At 48.0% G+C, this 19,223-nt stretch overlaps 1 protein-coding gene across 3 annotated transcripts in view; it reads right to left on the bottom strand.

Moving 5' to 3' along the window:
- GANC (glucosidase alpha, neutral C) overlaps positions 1–6,974 on the bottom strand; it is a 183,876-nt gene extending 176,902 nt beyond the window's left edge. For all 3 annotated transcript variants that reach the window (XM_082242918.1, XM_082242920.1, XM_082242919.1), the window contains exon 1: positions 6,778–6,974. In XM_082242918.1, coding sequence (XP_082099044.1) covers positions 6,778–6,907 — 130 coding nt within the window. In that variant the 5' untranslated portion in view covers positions 6,908–6,974. The remainder of the gene's footprint in view (positions 1–6,777) is intronic.
- Positions 6,975–19,223: the final 12,249 nt, after the last annotated feature.

Below are 19,223 nucleotides of genomic sequence, written 5' to 3'. Positions count from 1 at the left end.
ATTGTTCATGAGCATTCAGTAACGCGGCCAAAAAATACCCAGCTCCGCAGAAAGAATGAAAGAAAATGAATGTTTTTTTTTATGAAAAATTATCCTGCGGATCGCTTTTGGTCTGTACACAATGAAGCAACGACCTTATCATCTGGGGTGTGCCAACACAATCCTAGAGGTGATCGCTTCATTGTGATACGCAAGCCCCTTCACCACGACAAGGTAACGATCACGAAGGGGAATTGACACATGTATGTGCCTTTTTTTTTGTTTTTTGTTTTTTTGCAGCCACAGTGTAGCACCAGAGGCCAGAAAAATTAGGCATGTACACATGCATGAAAAAGTAGGTATTGTTGCAGCCGCTGCTGTAGCAGCGGCCTGAAAAATTGAGGTTTTAAGGCAGAAAGTGCACTAAAACATTGCGGCTTGAACCGTAGTTGGTGGCGGAGACGTCACGTAAGTCATCCGGCATGCAGAGAATGATTATATACAGCAGCGTGTGGACCATTTTTAGGCCAAGGCATCTCAGTCATCACCAGGCCTTTTTTAGTCAAATGCATCCCCCACTGTCAGTCCCTTCGGGATCCATGCCTCATTCATCTTAATAAACGTGAGGTAATCAAGACTTTTTTGACCTAGGCGACTTCTCTTCTCAGTGACAATACCTCCTGCTGCGCTGAAGGTCCTTTCTGACAGCACACTTGAAGCGGGGCAGGCCAGAAGTTCAATGGCAAACTGGGATAGCTCAGGCCACAGGTCAAGCCTGCACACCCAGTAGTCAAGGGGTTCATCGCTCCTCAGAGTGTCGATATCTGCAGTTAAGGCAAGGTAGTCTGCTACCTGTCGGTCGAGTCGTTCTCTGAGGGTGGACCCCGAAGGGCTGTGGCGATGCATAGGACTAAAAAAGCTCCGCATGTCCTCCATCAACAAGACGTCTGTAAAGCGTCCTGTCCTTGCCGGCGTGGTTGTGGTGGTAGGAGGAGGATTACTTTCACCTCTTCCCCTGTTGGATTCCCGTTGTGCTGTGACATCACCCTTATACGCTGTGTAAAGCATAGTTTTTAACTTATTTTGTAGCTGCTGCATCCTTTGCGACTGCCGGTAATTGGGTAACATATCACAGACTTTCTGCTTATACCGGGGGTCTAGTAGCGTGGCCACCCAGTACAGGTCGTTCTCCTTCAGCCTTTTTATACGAGGGTCTCTCAACAGGCATGACAGCATGAAAGACCCCATTTGCACAAGGTTGGATGCCGAGCTACTCATGTCCAATTCCTCGTCCTCACTGATGTCATTGAAGGTGTGTTCTTCCCCCCAGCCACGTACAACACCACGGGTACCAGATAGGTGACAACGAGCACCCTGGGATGCCTGCTGTGGTTGGTGTTCCTCCTCCTCAAAGCCACATTCCTCCTCTGACTCCTCTTCCTCACACTCCTCTTCCAGTGTTGCCGCAGGTCCAGCAATCGATGGTAAGGCTGTTTCTGGTGGTGGTGATGGTGACCACAACTCTTCCTCTTCCTCTTCACGCTCATCTACGGCCTGATCCAGCACTCTTCGCAGGGCACGCTCCAGGAAAAAAACATATGGGATGATGTCGCTGATGGTGCCTTCAGTGCGACTCACTAGGTTTGTCACCTCCTCAAAAGGACGCATGAGCCTACAGGCATTGCGCATGAGCGTCCAGTAGCGTGGCAAAAAAATACCCAGCTCCGCAGAGGCTGTCCTAGCACCCCGGTCATACAAATACTCGTTGACCGCTTTTTCTTGTTGGAGCAGGCGGTCGAACATTAGCAGTGTTGAATTCCAACGTGTCGGGCTGTCGCAAATCAAGCGCCTCACTGGCATGTTGTTTCGCCGCTGAATATCTGCAAAGTGCGCCATGGCCGTGTAGGAACGCCTGAAATGGCCACACACCTTCCTGGCCTGCTTGAGGACGTCCTGTAAGCCTGGGTACTTCTGCACAAAACGTTGCACAATCAGATTCAACACATGTGCCATGCACGGCACATGTGTCAACTTGCCCAAATTCAATGCCGCCAACAAATTGCTCCCGTTGTCACACACCACTTTGCCGATCTCCAGTTGGTGCGGGGTCAGCCACTGATCCACCTGTGCATTCAGGGCGGACAGTAGTGCTGGTCCGGTGTGACTCTCTGCTTTCAGGCAAGTCAACCCCAAGACAGCGTGACACTGTCGTATCCGGCATGTGGAATAGCCCCTGGGGAGCTGGGGGGGTGCAGTTGGTGTGGAGCAAGACGCAACAGCAGAAGAGGACTCAGCCGAGGAGGTTAGCAAAGAGGATGGAGTAGGAGGAGTAGAGGAGGTGGCAGCAGGCCTGCCTGCAAGTCGTGGCGGTGTCACCAACTCCTCTGCAGCAGAGCCACGCATTCCATGCTTGGCAGCCGCCAGCAGGTTTACCCAATGCGCAGTGTACGTTATATACCTGCCCTGACCGTGCTTTGCAGACCAGCTATCAGTGGTCAGATGGACCCTTGCCCCAACACTGTGTGCCAGACGTGACATGATTTCCTTTTCCACAATAGAGTACAGGTTGGGGATTGCCTTTTGTGAAAAATAATTTTGGCCGGGTACCTTCCACTGCGGTGTCCCAATAGCGACAAATTTTTTGAAGGCCTCAGACTCCACCAGCTTGTATGGTAAAAGCTGGCGGGCTAAGAGTTCCGACAAGCCAGCTGTCAGACGCCGGGCAAGGGGGTGACTCTGCGAGATTGGCTTTTTACGCTCAAACATTTCCTTCACAGACACCTGACTGTGGGCAGGTGACGAGCAGGAACTGCTGAAGGTGAGAGGCGGAGGGGCGGGTTGTTGATAGGGGGCATGGAGGACAGCAGTGGTTGACGTGGCTGAAGATGCTGGACCAGGAGGAGGATGGTGGCTTTCAGTTTGTGTGCTGCTTTTACTCATGTGTTGATCCCATAGGCGTTTGTGATGTGAGATCATGTGCCTTCGCAAAGCAGTTGTACCTAGGTGGGTGTTGGACTTCCCACGACTCAGTTTCTTTTGGCACAGGTTACAAATGGCATCGCTGATATCAGAGGCAGACACACAAAAAAAATGCCACACTGCTGAGCTTTGCAAGGACGGCATTCTGGTGGTGGCAACAGCTTGCGTTGATTGGCGTGCTGTCTGGCTGACCCCGGGTGCCGAATCTACATGCTGTCTGACTGCGCCACTAGCTCCTTGCGATGACCTCCTCCCCCTGCTTCCAACTCGTCTCCTCCTCCTCTCTGTCTCCCCATCTGAACTTTCCCCCTCTTCTTCTGCTCTTCGAGCAGGCACCCAGGTGACATCCACAGACACATCGTCATCATCAGCCGCTTCACTTGACAACTCAGCAAAGGCAGCAGCAGCAGGTACAACATCATCATCATCACAATGTACGTCCATGTGTATAATGCTGCCTGACTGAGACATATCCCCGTTATCTACATCCTCTGGCACTAATAGTTGCGCATCACTTATTTCTTCAAACTGATGTGAAAATAACTCCTCTGACGGATCAAGTGAAGCGGCTGTGGTGCTAGTGTTGGTGGTGGTGCCGGCGGGCTGGCGAGTGGTAAATTGAGAGGTGCCCGAAGCTGAGCTGGAGGAGGATGGTGCATTAGGGTTCCGAGCGGAAGCTGTAGACGATTGGGTGTCCTGTGTAAGCCAGTCAACTATGGCCTCAGAATTTTTTGAGTTCAGGGTCTGTGGTGGCCTCTGAACACTGGGCATTATTCTAGGGCCTAAGGAAATCACAGCACCACGACCACGACGGCCCTTGCGGGGTGGCCTGCCTCTGCCTGTCATTTTTTTTTTAATGTGTTGTTACTGTTGTACTATGAGTGCAAGCTGCTGTGCCACCTTATATATCAGTGGTGGGTGGGCAGTGGCACAGTACACTCTCTGTGGACCTGACAGCAGTCACTGGCACCCAGGCAACTGCAATTTAAAAAAATATATATATTTTTTTTACTTTGCAAGCTGCTGTGCCACCTTATATATCAGTGGTGGGTGTGCAGTGGCACAGTACACTCTCTGTGGACCTGACAGCAGTCACTGGCACCCAGGCAACTGCAATTTAAAAAAATATATATATTTTTTTTACTTTGCAAGCTGCTGTGCCACCTTATATATCAGTGGTGGGTGGGCAGTGGCACAGTACACTCTCTGTGGACCTGACAGCAGTCACTGGCACCCAGGCAACTGCAATTTAAAAAAATATATATATTTTTTTTACTTTGCAAGCTGCTGTGCCACCTTATATATCAGTGGTGGGTGGGCAGTGGCACAGTACACTCTCTGTGGACCTGACAGCAGTCACTGGCACCCAGGCAACTGCAATTTAAAAAAATATATATATTTTTTTTACTTTGCAAGCTGCTGTGCCACCTTATATATCAGTGGTGGGTGGGCACACAGTGGCACTGCAGTGGGCACAGTACACTCTGTGGACCTGACAGTCACTGGCAGCCCAGGCAACTGCAATAATAAAAAATATTTTTTTTTTCAATTTATTGCAACAAGATGCTGTGCCAACGTATATATATCAGTGGTGGGCAGTGCACTGCAGTGGGTACAGTGCACTCTGTGGACCTGACACAGCACTCACTGCAATTATGACAGAGGAAAAAAAAATATTTTTTAAAATGCCAGGTACTGTGCCTGTGCCACCCGAAATGAGTGTGGTGTGCACACAGTACAGTCTGTGGTGGGTCTGTGGCCTCTCACACACAGCGGGCAGGCAACTGCAGTGTACAATAGATATATATAGATATATATATAAAGAAAAAAATCTATTACCTTACCAGCCCTTAAAAGGGCTTTTGGGGACACTATATATATATGTATATATATAAATAAAAAAATCCTCAATTACCAGCCCTTAAAAGGGCTTTTGGGGACGCTAGGTATATATATATATATATATATATATATATATATATATATATATATATATATATATATATAAAAAAAAAAAACACAAATACCAGCCCTTAGAAGGGCTTTTTGGGGTGCTGATATTACAGCAGTAGTGGACCAAGAACACTGCAAGACCAGGAACACTGACTAACTGTCCCTAGCTTAACAGCAGCAGCAGCAGCAGCTCTCTCCCTACTCCCACTACACACACTGCTTCAGAATGATCTAAGATGGATGCTGCCCTTGCTTATTTATAGGAGGTGGGAGGGTGTGGGAGGGAGGTATGCTGATTGGCTGGAAATGTGTCTGCTGACTATAAAGTTCAGGGTCAAAGTTTGCCTCAATGATGTCTTATGGGGGGCGGACCGAACATCGCATATGTTCGCCGGCAGCGGCGAACGCGAACATGCTAAGTTCGCCGGGAACTGTTCGCCGGCGAACAGTTCTATACATCTCTATTTAAGAGCTCCAACATCACACACAATTACTGGGAGAAGATACAAGGACGATGACCACATAAGAAATGACAGATGATACTGCTCTCCATTGGTCAAAACACTTGGTTGATCCAGATGGACTTGTGTCTTTACAACCTATGTAAATATGTAGCTATGTAAGAACAAAGTTGCCTGAAAACTCATGAAAAAAGTTTCAAAGCTGACCTTTCATTTGGTAAATAAAAATGCTTCAAAATTGCCTGAAAATGCTCAAGAGTAAAATCCAGCATTAAAATGGCACCCATGATTAAGCCCTGAAAAGGGCGAAACGCGTCTGAGGGATTCTCTACAGGTGGCTATCATTTATTCATATCATTCACATTCATACAACAGGGAGTCAGTGTCTGTGTGCAGACGGCCGCCATTTTCTTGAAGTCTGCTGGAGCCTGACAGGCCGATCCTATCTGTCTTGCCCTAGTCTTTTCACATGCTGATCCTACTGGCACAGGTTTGGGGGGCGGCCCAGTGATATGATTTGCATTGTTTTGGAACACTTATTAGTTCTCATTAAAGTGGAACTTCACTTAAAACCAGAAGTTCCGCTCATCCTCTTCCTCCTTCCCCTCTGTATTATTAGGAACTTTGGACTCCGGACTGGGTGTCCCATTTATTAAAAGTCACCAAATCATAGCATTAAAAAATGCCTGAAGTTCTTATTTTAACACCCCCCCTCCCCCCCGCCCCTTTCTTCTTTCCTATGTTCTACATGTAAACCCCTATTTATTCATTTTGTTTTATAGCACTGTATGAAAAATACTCAAATGATTTGACTTGTAATAAATGTCACTCTAGGGGAGTTTTACCAAATCTGATGCATTTAGAATCTGGTGCAGCTGTGCAAAGTAACCAATCAGCTTCTAACTTCAACTTATTAAGCAAAGCTTTGACAATAAAACCTGGAAGCTGATTGGTTACTGTGCACAGCTGCACCAGATTTAGTAACACCTCCCACTGTTTTGTACCAGAAATAGAATGTGTCCATCTTTAGCCAATGACATTTGGCAAGTTTAGTGGGGGAGGGGCATGCAGTGTGAACTGTCAGTAGTAGAATATGGGGACACTGGGAAGGCACATAGTCCTGTGATTGATACTGGGGGCACTGGCCTGACACTGATCCTGCAATCAGGAGAAATCTGTGAACTCTGACCCGGACACAGAGCTCTGTATTCAGTGCACACCAATGGGCGCCGAGCCAATCAGCTCTACCTCTGTCCCCGGTGTTCCCCTCCTATGGTGTCACCGGAAGTGGCCTTCCCCCCTTGCCCTCTATGTCCCTGTCAGGAGGTCTGGCCCGGTGGGGGATGGGTGCAGTCAGTACAATGAGGACACACATGTGACACACACACAGTAGTCTTGTGTTTACCTCCCCCAATCACTGGGTTCCGGGTCACGTGACGGTGATGTTGCAGGAAGTGACACGCTGGACCCGGTTCCGGTGTCGGGATGGCGCTGACAGGGAGGTGGCGGTGTAGCTGGCTGTGTGTGACCCTCATAGTGACCGGATCGTTCCTTCTCAGCCGGGCGGAGAACGCCGAACCTTCCCTATGGAGGGTCCCCCTGTCCCCGGTGAGTGCGGCCTATATATATCCTGTATACACGTCATCCCATTCATATACTACACTGTGTATACACGTCATCCCATTCATATATACTACACTGTGTATACACGTCACCCCTCTGTATATACTACACTGTGTATACACGTCATCCCATTCATATACTACACTGTGTATACACGTTACCCCTCCATATATACTACACTGTGTATACACGTTACCCCTCCATATATACTACACTGTGTATACACATCACTCCTCCATATATACTACACTGTGTATACACGTCACCCCTCCATATATACTACACTATGTATACACGTCACCCCTCCATATATACTACACTGTGTATACACGTCACTCCTCCATATACTACACTGTGTATACACATCACCCCTCTGTATATACTACACTGTGTATACACATCACCCCTCTGTATATACTACACTGTGTATACACGTCACCCCTCTGTATATACTACACTGTGTATACACGTCACCCCTCTGTATATACTACACTGTGTATACACGTCACCCCTCCGTATATACTACACTGTGTATACACGTCACCCCTCCGTATATACTACACTGTGTATACACGTCATCCCTCTGTATATACTACACTGTGTATACACGTCACCCCTCCGTATATACTACACTGTGTATACACATCATCCCTCTGTATATACTACACTGTGTATACACGTCACCCCTCCGTATATACTACACTGTGTATACACGTCACCCCTCCGTATATACTACACTGTGTATACACATCATCCCTCTGTATATACTACACTGTGTATACACGTCACCCCTCCGTATATACTACACTGTGTATACACATCATCCCTCTGTATATACTACACTGTGTATACACATCATCCCTCTGTATATACTACACTGTGTATACACGTCACCCCTCCGTATATACTACACTGTGTATACACATCATCCCTCTGTATATACTACACTGTGTATACACGTCACCCCTCCGTATATACTACACTGTGTATACACGTCACCCCTCTGTATATACTACACTGTGTATACACGTCACCCCATTCATATATACTACACTGTTTATACACGTCACCCCTCCGTATATACTACACTGTGTATACACGTCACCCCTCCATATATACTACACTGTGTATACACATCATCCCTCCATATATACTACACTGTGTATACACATCATCCCTCCATATATACTACACTGTGTATACACGTCACCCCTCCATATATACTACACTGTGTATACACGTCACCCCTCCATATATACTACACTGTGTATACACGTCACCCCTCCATATATACTACACTGTGTATACACGTCACCCCTCCATATATACTACACTGTGTATACACGTCACCCCTCCATATATACTACACTGTGTATACACGTCACCTCTCTGTATATACTGCACTGTGTATACACGTCACCCCTCCATATATACTATACTGTGTATACACGTCATCCCTCCATATACACTACACTGTATACACGTCACCTCTCTGTATATACTGCACTGTGTATACACGTCATCCCTCCATATACTACACTGTGTATACACGTCATCCCTCCATATACTACACTGTGTATACACGTCATCCCTCCATATATACTACACTGTATACACGTCACCTCTCTGTATATACTGCACTGTGTATACACGTTACCCCTCCATATACTACACTGTGTACACACGTCATATTAATCGGAGTATACAGAGACCTCTTCATATACTGCACTGAGTATGCAGGATCTAGTAACTGTTACGATTGAACCTTACAATCATACAGTCTGTTCTTTAACGATATTTGCATGCAATAAACCACCCAGAGTTAAAGCGAAACTAAACCCTTCTATCATTTTCAGCCAAGAAAGCTGCCATCTGTTTGATCTGTAACTGCCATATTGCTGCACATGTGATCAGTTATGACACCAGCTGTTTGACAGTTTGATTGAGAACATAACCAGTGTGACAGTTCGATTTCTGGGCATTCCAGAAATGTAACTGTTTTTTTAAACTGTTAAATTGCTGGCTTGAGTTCCACTTTAACCACTTTTGGACTGCCCACCATTGCTACTTTGACGTTCAATACCGGAGTTATGGCAATACCTAGCTGCCATAACCCCCGTATTTTTCTACACGGCCGGCGGTCCTCTTTTCAGTAACGGGAAAAATGATCCGATCCTTTGTGGGGCTGGGCAGGAAGTCGAGTCAGGGCAAGATGGCCCCCACTCAACTCTATGCCCTTGGAGGACAGTAGCGACATCAGACGTCGCTTCCACCAAACAGGCTTAACCACTTATGCCCCGGAAGATTTTACCCCCTTCCTGACCAAGGCCCTTTTTTGCGATTCGGCACTGTGTGACTTTAAGAGCCGGTCTACACTAGCGCGACTTGTCAGCCTGACAAGTCGCGGTCGATTGACCGCTACAGGACCTGTTCTAATAGGAGCGACACAAGTCGCTCCGACTTAGAAAAAGGGTCCTGTACTACTTCGGGGCGACCTCGGAGCGACTGGCATAGACTTCCATTATGTGAAGTCCATGCAAGTTGCTCCGAAGTCGTGGTGCATGGGAATGCACAAATTGCCCCCGAAGTAGTACAGAGTCGTGTCGCCCCAGTGTGAACCGACTCTAACAGACAATTGCGCGGTCGTGCGACGCTGTACCCAAATTAAATTGGCGTCCTTTTTTTCCCACAAACAGAGCTTTCTTTTGGTGGCATTTGATCACCTGTGCGATTTTTGTTTTTTGGGCTATAGATTAAAAAAGAGTGACAGTTTTGAAAAAATAACAATATTTTTCACATTTTTTTTATATGAAATTCCCCAAAAAAATTTTAAAAATTTTTTTAACATTTTTTGGCCAATTTGTTTTCTGCTACATATGTTAGGTAAAAAAAATCGCAATAAGCGTATTTTGATTGGTTTGCGCAAAAGTTATTGCGTTTACTAACTAAGGGAAAGATTTTTGTCATTTTTGGTGTTTTTTTTTTAAACGAGTAATTTTTTTTTTTTTTTTTTGCGGGACTGCAACATTGCGGTGGACAGATCGGACCCTTGACTGACATTGTTGACACTTTCGGGGGTACCAGTGACATTACTACAGTAATCAGTGCTATACATATGCAGGGAAGGGGTTAACTTTATTGGAGAGGCAGGGGTTAAATGTGTCCCTAGGGGCGTGCTTCTTACTGTAAAGGGGTGTGGCTTTTCATGTAACCACAGAGACATATGATCCTAAATAGCAGGATCGTATAATCTCTGCAGTTACAGCAGGGAGAATGACAGGCGGCTTATATCAGCCGCCTGCCTTTCTCCCTCTGCAGCGGACGATCGCTGGTGGCCGGCGGACATCCGAGCCGCCAGTCACTCGCGCTGGAATGTCCGTGAACAAGCGGGGGCGGGAGCACGCCTCCGGTGGCGTGCACTCGCCCCCTATTGGCTCGCAGGCGAGTGACATATATATACGTCACTTTGCCCAGGAGGGGCTGGCCGCCGCCGTATATAGTCGTGCGGCGGTCGGCAAGGGGTTAAAGGGCCATTTTTTTTTTTTATTTAAAAAAAAAAATGAAAATTTTCTTTCATTCATCGACAGACACAGCTTCATATCTTCATTGACCGATGGGTTATGCTGCTCTTAGGAGTAGGACACTAGGCGGAAATGGGTTGAAAAAGCTTGACTACGCCTATAGGGCAGTCCCAGGGGGTATACTCCCACTTCCTGCTATAGGATCTCAGTTTTTTTCTGCCTAGTCAGGAGTAAGGACCTAGTTCCTTGCTGGGATCTCTGATCCTGGCATTTTTTCCTTTTTTAACTGAACTTTTCCCTTTTTGTTGTTTGTTCTTCTGCAATCAAGTCTGTTCCAGTGAGGCCTACAATCAACTGCCGGACTGGGTGACGCACAGGATATCCTAGAGCCTAATGCCCCATACACACGTGCAGATTATCTGCAGACTTTTGTCTGCAGACTTACCAAAACCATATAATATGAGGTCAAACCTAAACACTTTCAATTTGTATGCAATCCGGCAGGCCCTTGCACTACATAGAAAAGGTAAGTCTGCAGACAAATGTCTGCAGATAATCTGCACGTGTGTACGGGGCATTATGGTCTCCCCAGTCTGGCCAGCAAGTGCGTGCAAACCACAGCTCCGCGCTAGGTTGGCCACGACATAGCCCCACAGGGCGGGGGCTGGGTTGTGAGCAGACTTGTATAAAGTACTTGAAATTTCTACTTGAGTAAAAGTACAAGTGTTCGATCAAAAAGTGACTTGAGTAGAAGTGGAAGTGCTCGCAGAAAAAGTTACTTAAGTAGAAGTACTAAAGTATTCAACATTTTTTTTACTTAAGTATTGCAAGTAGTTTTTTCAAAAAATTTGCTACTTAAGTACTAAAAGTAAAAAGTACCAGTAGTTTTGAAAAAAAATTTCTACTCAAGTACTGAAAGTAGAAGTACAAGTACTGTGTTATGTAGTTATTAAAGAAAGAAGTCAAAAGTTTGAACATCATATCGTTTTTTATTATTTCAAATGATTTATTCAAATGATTAACCTGTGTTTGTTAGTAGTTTCTTGATGCACTTTAAGCGCTGTAGCACCATTTATTTGTTTGTTTCATATTTTCTTTTTATTGGAAAGATTTGGTATAGCAGCTTTTATTATACACAGCCTTTATTTTCGTATGCGCTGATTTACAAATGACATTATACACATTTTTTTGAGCTTTATGCAACCTGCCATCTACTGTTCTGGCAGTGGTAATTTTTTTAAAAGTAACGAGTAACTATGCAGCACAAAAAAAAATACTTGAGTAGAAGTATCGAAATCATCGAAAAAATGTAGTGAAGTAAAAGTAGAAGTAGGAGAAAAAAATTCTACTCTAGGAAAGTACAGATACCGCATTTCGGTACTTAAGTACAGTACTTAAGTAGTTCTACTTCATTACTATACATCTCTGGTTGTGAGTGAAACACCCCACGAGGACACACATGACGGGGTCGCAGCGTACCTTTGGCCCACAGCACCCCCCGTTTCGAGATGGGGAGGTGACCTGCCCGGAGTGGTGCCCGCCTAGTTCCAAAGGTGTGGTGAGTAGAGTCCCCCCCTCTCCCTTGGGAAAATTTGGGGTGGATGCAGGCTCCTCCCTGGGTTGGTAGGCCCTCCCATAGTTCCTTCCTACCCAGATGCAACCCCCCCTCACTAGCGGGGTTACCCCTACACTAGCACCCCCCCCGCTCCCATTCTGGGATGATTGAGAAATGTTACTGTTTTAAACTGTTGAATTGTTTCTCTCTGTGGTATTGGTGAGCTGTGGCTGGAGGGAGGAAGGGAATGCGCTGACCGCTGCTCCACTTGCCTTTTTGTGTGACATTTTCCCGGGGGGGGGTGCACCTTGCTGCTGACAGTAGTCGCGTGACGCCGTCGCCATTTTCAGGTGGCCTCATACAGGGGATCAGGCGGCCATGTTTTTGGAGTTCCTATACTGTATAGCAGCGGGCATTTTCTTGAAGCCAGAATGGAGCAGTTCTCAGCTGGGGGGGCCTCTATTGACAGCTCAGCCCTTTCCTCTTTCCTGTTGATCGGCGTGCAGCAGGCTGTTGGTGCTTTTATCTCCCTATAAGTCGGTTGGTGGTGAGTTCCTGGGGTGATATATCTCCCTTTTTCTGCTATTACAGCACTGCTGGGACCTTTAGTGCCTCCGGTGCAGTGGTGGGGTTTTTTCACAGCGTTTTTACATTACTTTTACTGGCGGTCCCCAGGGTACCATGGAGCCCCTAGAACACATGTCACCACCTGACCCACTCTCAGAAACTGCAGGACCCTCTGGGTCTTAGTCTGCCCTAGCAGCCATGACGGGGGTCCTGCAGTAATTGGTGTTAAAAGTGGTCATGGTTCTCCAATAGAGACCTAGTAAAAAGCACGCCTTCACCTGCTTCCTCAGACTCTGAGGCTGAATTGGCAGCCGCGAGTCACCCCACGGGGTCTCCGTCCGCGCACTTTGAGTGCTCTGACAGTGAGGATGATTCCTCTTCCACTACATCTGCACTTGTGGAGGCGGGAAACTTTAAAAATGGAAGACACAGCTAATGCTGCGTTGGCAGTGCAATTTGGCACCTGCAGACCATCCAAGGTGACTAAGGTGTTCCCCTTTCCTGCCTATTTCGATGAGATTGCCGCTAGTCAGTGGGGGTCCCCAAAACACATTCCTAAGCGTTTCGCTAGGAGGTATCCATTTGAGGAGTCCCTCTTAAAGAAACTGACAGTTCCACCGGTGGTGGATTCTCAGGTTTCTAGGTTAAATAAAGTCACGTTGCTGCCAGTGGAGGACACTCTGTCCTTTAAAGACCCTGTAGATCAGTGATGGCGAACCTTGGCACCCCAGATGTTTTGGAACTACATTTCCCATGATGCTCAACTACACTGCAGAGTGCATGAGCATCATGGGAAATGTAGTTCCAAAACTTCTGGGGTGCCAAGGTTTGCCATCACTGCTGTAGAGATTCAGCTTTCCTATATTTTTACTGTGGCAGGTTCAATCTTGAGGCTGGTGTTTGCCATAACCTTGGTCTCTCAGACCTTAACGGAATGGGCTAAACTTTTGCTTCAGGATTTGGAAGGGGGTCAGCGTCCTCCATAGCTGGGGGACCAGTTAAAACAGGCGCTACAGTATATTTGGACGCAAACCCTTTAGTCTGCAGGATGTTGGTGACAGCGGTGACTCTGTGCCGCATGATCTGATTGAAATGCTGGTCTGCGGACCAGGCTTCCAAAAAGATGCTGACGGATCTCCCCTTCCTGGGGGGACCGCTTATACAGAGCATCCGTGGAAGAGATCATAAAAGGTCTCACTTGGAGGCAAGAGCACCATGCTCAGAGAGCCTCGCTGCAAACATGGTCCTGTCTTCTTGCCCCACAAGTGGCCCTTTCGTCATGCAGGATGGCAGGACAAGGGGTCTAAATCCTCCCGTACCTTCTTGGGAGGTTCCAAGAGACCCTAGGTTGGTAAGTCCACGGCGGATGCTACTGGCCCCGCAGACAAGCCCTGCTCTGCCTGAAGGGAGGCCCTCACCCATTAATGGGAGTTTGGGTCCTTGCCCCCGGCAAGGTTCTTTCCTTCCAACCTGCGCCTGTCCCTGGATCGGCTTCAGGGCCTCCTCAGGGCGGTTCAGGATCTGCTGTCACAAGGAGTCATTGCACCAGTCCCAGAGTCAAAACGTTTTCAGGGGTTTTATTCAAACCTATTTACTGTTCCCAGGAAGGAGGGCAAGGTCTGCCCAGTCTTGGACCTCAAGGCCCTGAACCGCTTTGTGCGGGTTCAGAAATTGAGAATGGAGTCCATTTGCACGCTAGTGGTTTCCCTTCATCAAGGGGATTTTCTGGCCTCTATCGATATCAAAGACACTTACCCTCATATCCCAATATATGTCGGGCGGGGAGCACTATAAATTTGTGGCGTTAGCTTTTGGTTTCGCCTCAGCTTCTCAGGTGTTCACAAAAGTGTTGGCTCCGGTGTTAACCTTACTCAGGCAGAGGGGGATCACAGTACTGGGGTACCTGGACGATTTCCTTTGAGAGCAAAGTCTCTCCGTCTGTCCTGCAGGAAGATCTAAACATCATGGTGTGAACTCTGAATTCTCAGAAATCAGCTCCAACAAGCTGGACTACCTGGGTCTGCCTCTTGAGTCAGCCTCAGCTCGGGTGTTTCTCCAGAAACAAAGCTGCTGAAAATGTAGCAGGTTATTTGGCTCTTGTTAAAACCCTTGAAAAAACCCCAGGAGTGTAGACAGTAGGGATCGCCCGATATCGGTTTTTCGTTGTCGATACCGATATTTTGGCCATTGCATATCGGTATCGGCCGATATTTTGTACATCCAATGTCAGAGTCTGAGACTAGTCTCGTCTTCCTCCAACCATTAGGTGGCGATGCTCATGTAAGGGTAAAATTATGTCACATAGCATTATTCCGTTTACAAATGTTATTGAATATGCCACTCACATATGTATAAATTAAAGATATAAGCAATTCCACATTAGCAGATCTGCTGGCAGATCGGTATCTCTCACCCACTTGCCCTAAGTGATGCCCGGGTGATACCGTTCCATTCGGGATCCACTCAATACTGCTCTGTGTTTCACCGGCTCAATCTCCCACCCACCCGATCCGTCTCTCACCCACTTGCTGTAAGTGACACCTGGGTGATACCGCTCTGTCCGGCATACGATCTTGCAGGTCACGTGGGTGGTCACACCTGGTGTGACCAATGAGATCGTCATCGTATGCTGGATGGAGCGGTATCACCCGGGTGTCACTTACGGCAAGTGGGTGAGAGATGGAACGGTATCGGGTGTGTGGGAGATAGAGCGGGTGAGACAGAGCAGTATTGAGTGGATGCCGAACGGAGCGGTATCACCCGGGTATCGCTTACCGCAAGTGGGTGAGAGATACGGATCTGCTAATATCTTTAATTACTAAGGGGTCTGTACTAGGTGGGAGGGCTTACTGAGGGGTCTGTACTGGAAGGGGGGCTTACTAAGTGGTCTGTACTGTACAAACCACTTAGTAAGCCCCCCTCCCAGTACAGACCCTCCAGTAAGCCCTCCCACCCAGTACAGACCCCTTAGTAAGCCCCCCCTCCCAGTGCAGACCCCTCAGTAAGCCCTCCCACCTAGTACAGGGCTTACTGTGGGGTTTGCACTGGGAGGGGGGGCTTACTAAGTGGTCTATACTGGGTGGGAGGGCTTACTGAGGGGCTGTACTGGGAGGGGGGGCTTACTTAGTGGTCTGTACTGTGTGGGAGGGCTTACTGAGGGGTCTGCACTGGAAGGGGGGCTTACTAAGTGGTCTGTACTGTACATACCACTTAGTAAGCCCCCCTCCCAGTACACTAGTACAGACCCCTCAGTAAGCCCTCCAACCTAGTACAGACCCCTTAGTAAGCCCCCCCTCCCAGTGCAGACCCCTCAGTAAGCCCTCCCACCCAGTACAGACTGTACTAGGTGGGAGGGCTTACTGGGGGGGCTTACTAAGGGGTCTGTAGTGGGTGGGAGGGCTTACTGGGGGGTCTGTACTGGGAGGGGGGCTTACTAAGTGGTCTGTACTGTACAGACCACTTAGTAAGCCCCCCCTCCCAGTACAGACCCCCCAGTAAGCCCTCCCACCTAGTACAGGCCATTACAAGCCGGTGTAGCGCCGCACATGTGACATGTCTAAGTAGCTGGGTGATCGGGGAGGATGGCGAATGTGTTGCGGCAGAAGCTGTGGCAGTACAGGCAGTACAGGGAGTACAGGGGTGCTGGAGACGGTCAGCGCTCACCTCTTGTCTTCGACGGAGCCCGGCGGGGGAATTTCACCCGGCCGGCAATGCTTCAAGCGGCGCGGCGGCCGGCCAGGGGGCGTGTGACGTCACGCGTTGACGCGTCGACGCTTTTCACGCACGTCGACGATTTTTTGTAGTCGACGCGCCGTGGCAGCCCTATATGTGACATAATTTTACCCTTACATGAGCAATATTTGGAATATCTGCAATATTGGCCAGTTCCTGGGCCGATACAGATATATCGGCAAAAGTCAATATCTGCCCCCAATATATCCGCTGTGCCGATAATCGGTCGATCCCTAGTAGGCATACTTCATGTTTCAGGGTAAGCCCCTTCTTCAGGTCTAAAGCCTTTGGATTATCTACTGTGAAGCACCTATTGTTTATAAACTAAGACTTTTGTACTTCAGTTTTGCAAGCACGTTTTTTTGCCTGGCTGGGGGTAGCGCTTTTTATCCCACTTTGTTGCTTGTAAAGTCTTTTCTTCCCCTGTACTGGACGGTGGTCTCCACAGACGCCAACCTGTTTGGATGGGGAGGTGTCCTGGACACGGAATCAGCCCAGGGTGTCTGGTCTCGGGAGGAGTACTGTCTGCCGATCAACATCCTTGAAATTCGGGCGATCAGGCTTTGCCTGTCTCAGTGGACGGTTCGTCTGCAGGGATGTCCGGTAAGGATTCAATCGGACAATGCCATCGTGGTGGCATTTGTCCATCATCAAGGGGGCACCAAAAGTGCCCTAGCGGCCAAAGAAGTGGCTGGCATCCTGAGGTGGGCAGAACGATATGTTCCAGCCCTCTCTGCTATGCATATTCTAAGGGTGGAGAATTGGCAGGCGGATTACCTCAGTCGGCAGGCCCTGAGTCCGGGTGAATGGTCCCTCCACAGAGACAACTGTGTCTCTGGTGGGGGACCCATGATGTGGACTTGTTAGCCTCGCGCATCAAACGGAAGGTTCCGAGATTTGTGGCAAGGTCCCGAGACCCTAATGCAGACGCTCTGGTGGCCCCCTTGGGGACAGTATCGCCTAATATATGCTTTTCCTCCGCTACAGCTTCTGCCGAGACTGGTTTCACCGGTCTTAGTATGCAGGCCTGGTAAGACTGATAGCCGCTGCTCCGTGGCGACTTCCTCTCAGAGAAGATCTCTTGTCTCAAGCACTGATCTTCCACCCTCCTTTACAGTTACTGGCTTTAACAGCCTGGCTATTGAAAGCCAGGTACTGAAGGACAGGGGGTTATCTGATTCAGTGCTTCCTACTCTGTTGAAAGCTAGGAAATCTACTTCTTGGAAAAGTTACTATCAGGTTTGCAAGGTGTACATTGCTTGGTGTGAGTCTCTGGGGGGGGGGGGGGGGGACATGGCCATGGGCACCATCAAGGGCCAGATTTCCAGCCTTGGCAATTTTCTTCCAAAGGCCGTGGGCCACAATTTCCTTGGTCCACACCTTCGTGCAGGGGGTTTGCCACTTGGCTCCTCCGGTACTGTCCCTGGTGCCCCCGGGGGACCTTAATCTGGTATTGTCGGTTCTTCAAAAACCGCCCTTTGAAAATATTCGTGAGATTTCTCTGCTTATCTTGTCACAGAAAGTGGCTTTCTTGGTAGCTATTCTGCACACAGGGTCTCTGACATGGCTGCATTGTCCTGTCAGTCACCTTACCTGGTGGTTCACAGGGACAAAGCAGTGCTACGTCCCTGTCAATCGTTCCTTCCTGAGCTTGTTTTGGAATTCCACTTAAATGAAGACATTGTGTTGCCTTCGTTGTGACCTAAGCCAAAACATCCAAAAGAAATTGCCTTGCATTCCTTGTATGTGGTTCGAGCCATTAGGGTGTACCTGGCGGCGACTGAGTCTATTCGCAAGTCGGATTCCTTATTTGCCCTTATGGATGGTTTCCGTAAGGGGCAGGCCGCATCTGCTGCGACTATTTCCAAATAGATCAGGCAGACGGTGGTGCATGCCTATTCCTTTAGGCTCCTCCTTTCCCTGTTAAGGCGCATTCTACAAGGGCTCTTAGTGCCTCCTGGGCCTTCCGTCATCAGGTGTCAGTGGTCCAGGTTTGCAAAACGGCCACCTGGTCGCCTGTACACACATTGATAAAGTTTTACAAGGTGGATGTTTTCGCGTCTGCAGATGCTGCTTTTGGCCACAAAGTTTTGCAGGCCCCTGTTGCAGAGGCTTCTGCCTCTTGAGGGTGTAATTTTCTTGGTAGGTGAGGCCCAGTTGTTCCTAGTTGAGCTCTTTGGTTACCAGGTTGGCTTTGTTAAGCCCTGTGGGGAATTCTGTTTTTTTTTTTTTTCCTACCCCTCATTTTGACACTGCTTTGGGACGTCCCATCGGTCAATGAAGATATGAAGCTATGCCGTCAATGAAAACTGGATTTTTTTCTTACCGTAAAATCCTTTTCTCAGATGTTCATTGACGGACACAGCACCCACCCCTCTGTGGAGTTGGGTTATGCATTCCTCTGACACTGCTTGTTAAAAAACTGACATCCTAATCCTATAGCAGGAAGTGGGAGTATACCCCTAGGACTGCCCTATAGGAGCAACATAACCCATCGGTCAATGAAGATATGAAGCTGTGTCCGTCAATAAACATCTGAGAAAAGGATTTTACAATAAGACAACAATTCATTTTAGTGTAGATGTGAGATCTGAGGTCTTTTTGACCAAAGAATTCATTAAAGAAGACCTGTCCTGCTTATTTCTATTACAAGGGGTGTTTACATTCCTTGTAATAGGAATAAAAGTGATCATTTTTTTAACGGGACATTGTAAAAATAAAAAGTTAAATAAATAAAAAAAAATTTTTAAAGCGCCCCGTCCCCCGGAGCTCGCTCGCGCAGAAGCGAACGCCTACGCAAGTTCCGCCTCCATACGTAAACTGTGTTTAACCGCTTGCTGCCCGCCCGCCGTC

The sequence above is a fragment of the Pelophylax lessonae genome (genome assembly GCF_965119305.1).
Source record: "Pelophylax lessonae genome assembly, chromosome: 13".
NCBI lineage: Eukaryota > Metazoa > Chordata > Amphibia > Anura > Ranidae > Pelophylax > Pelophylax lessonae.
This window is presented reverse-complemented; position numbering and strand designations above follow the sequence as displayed.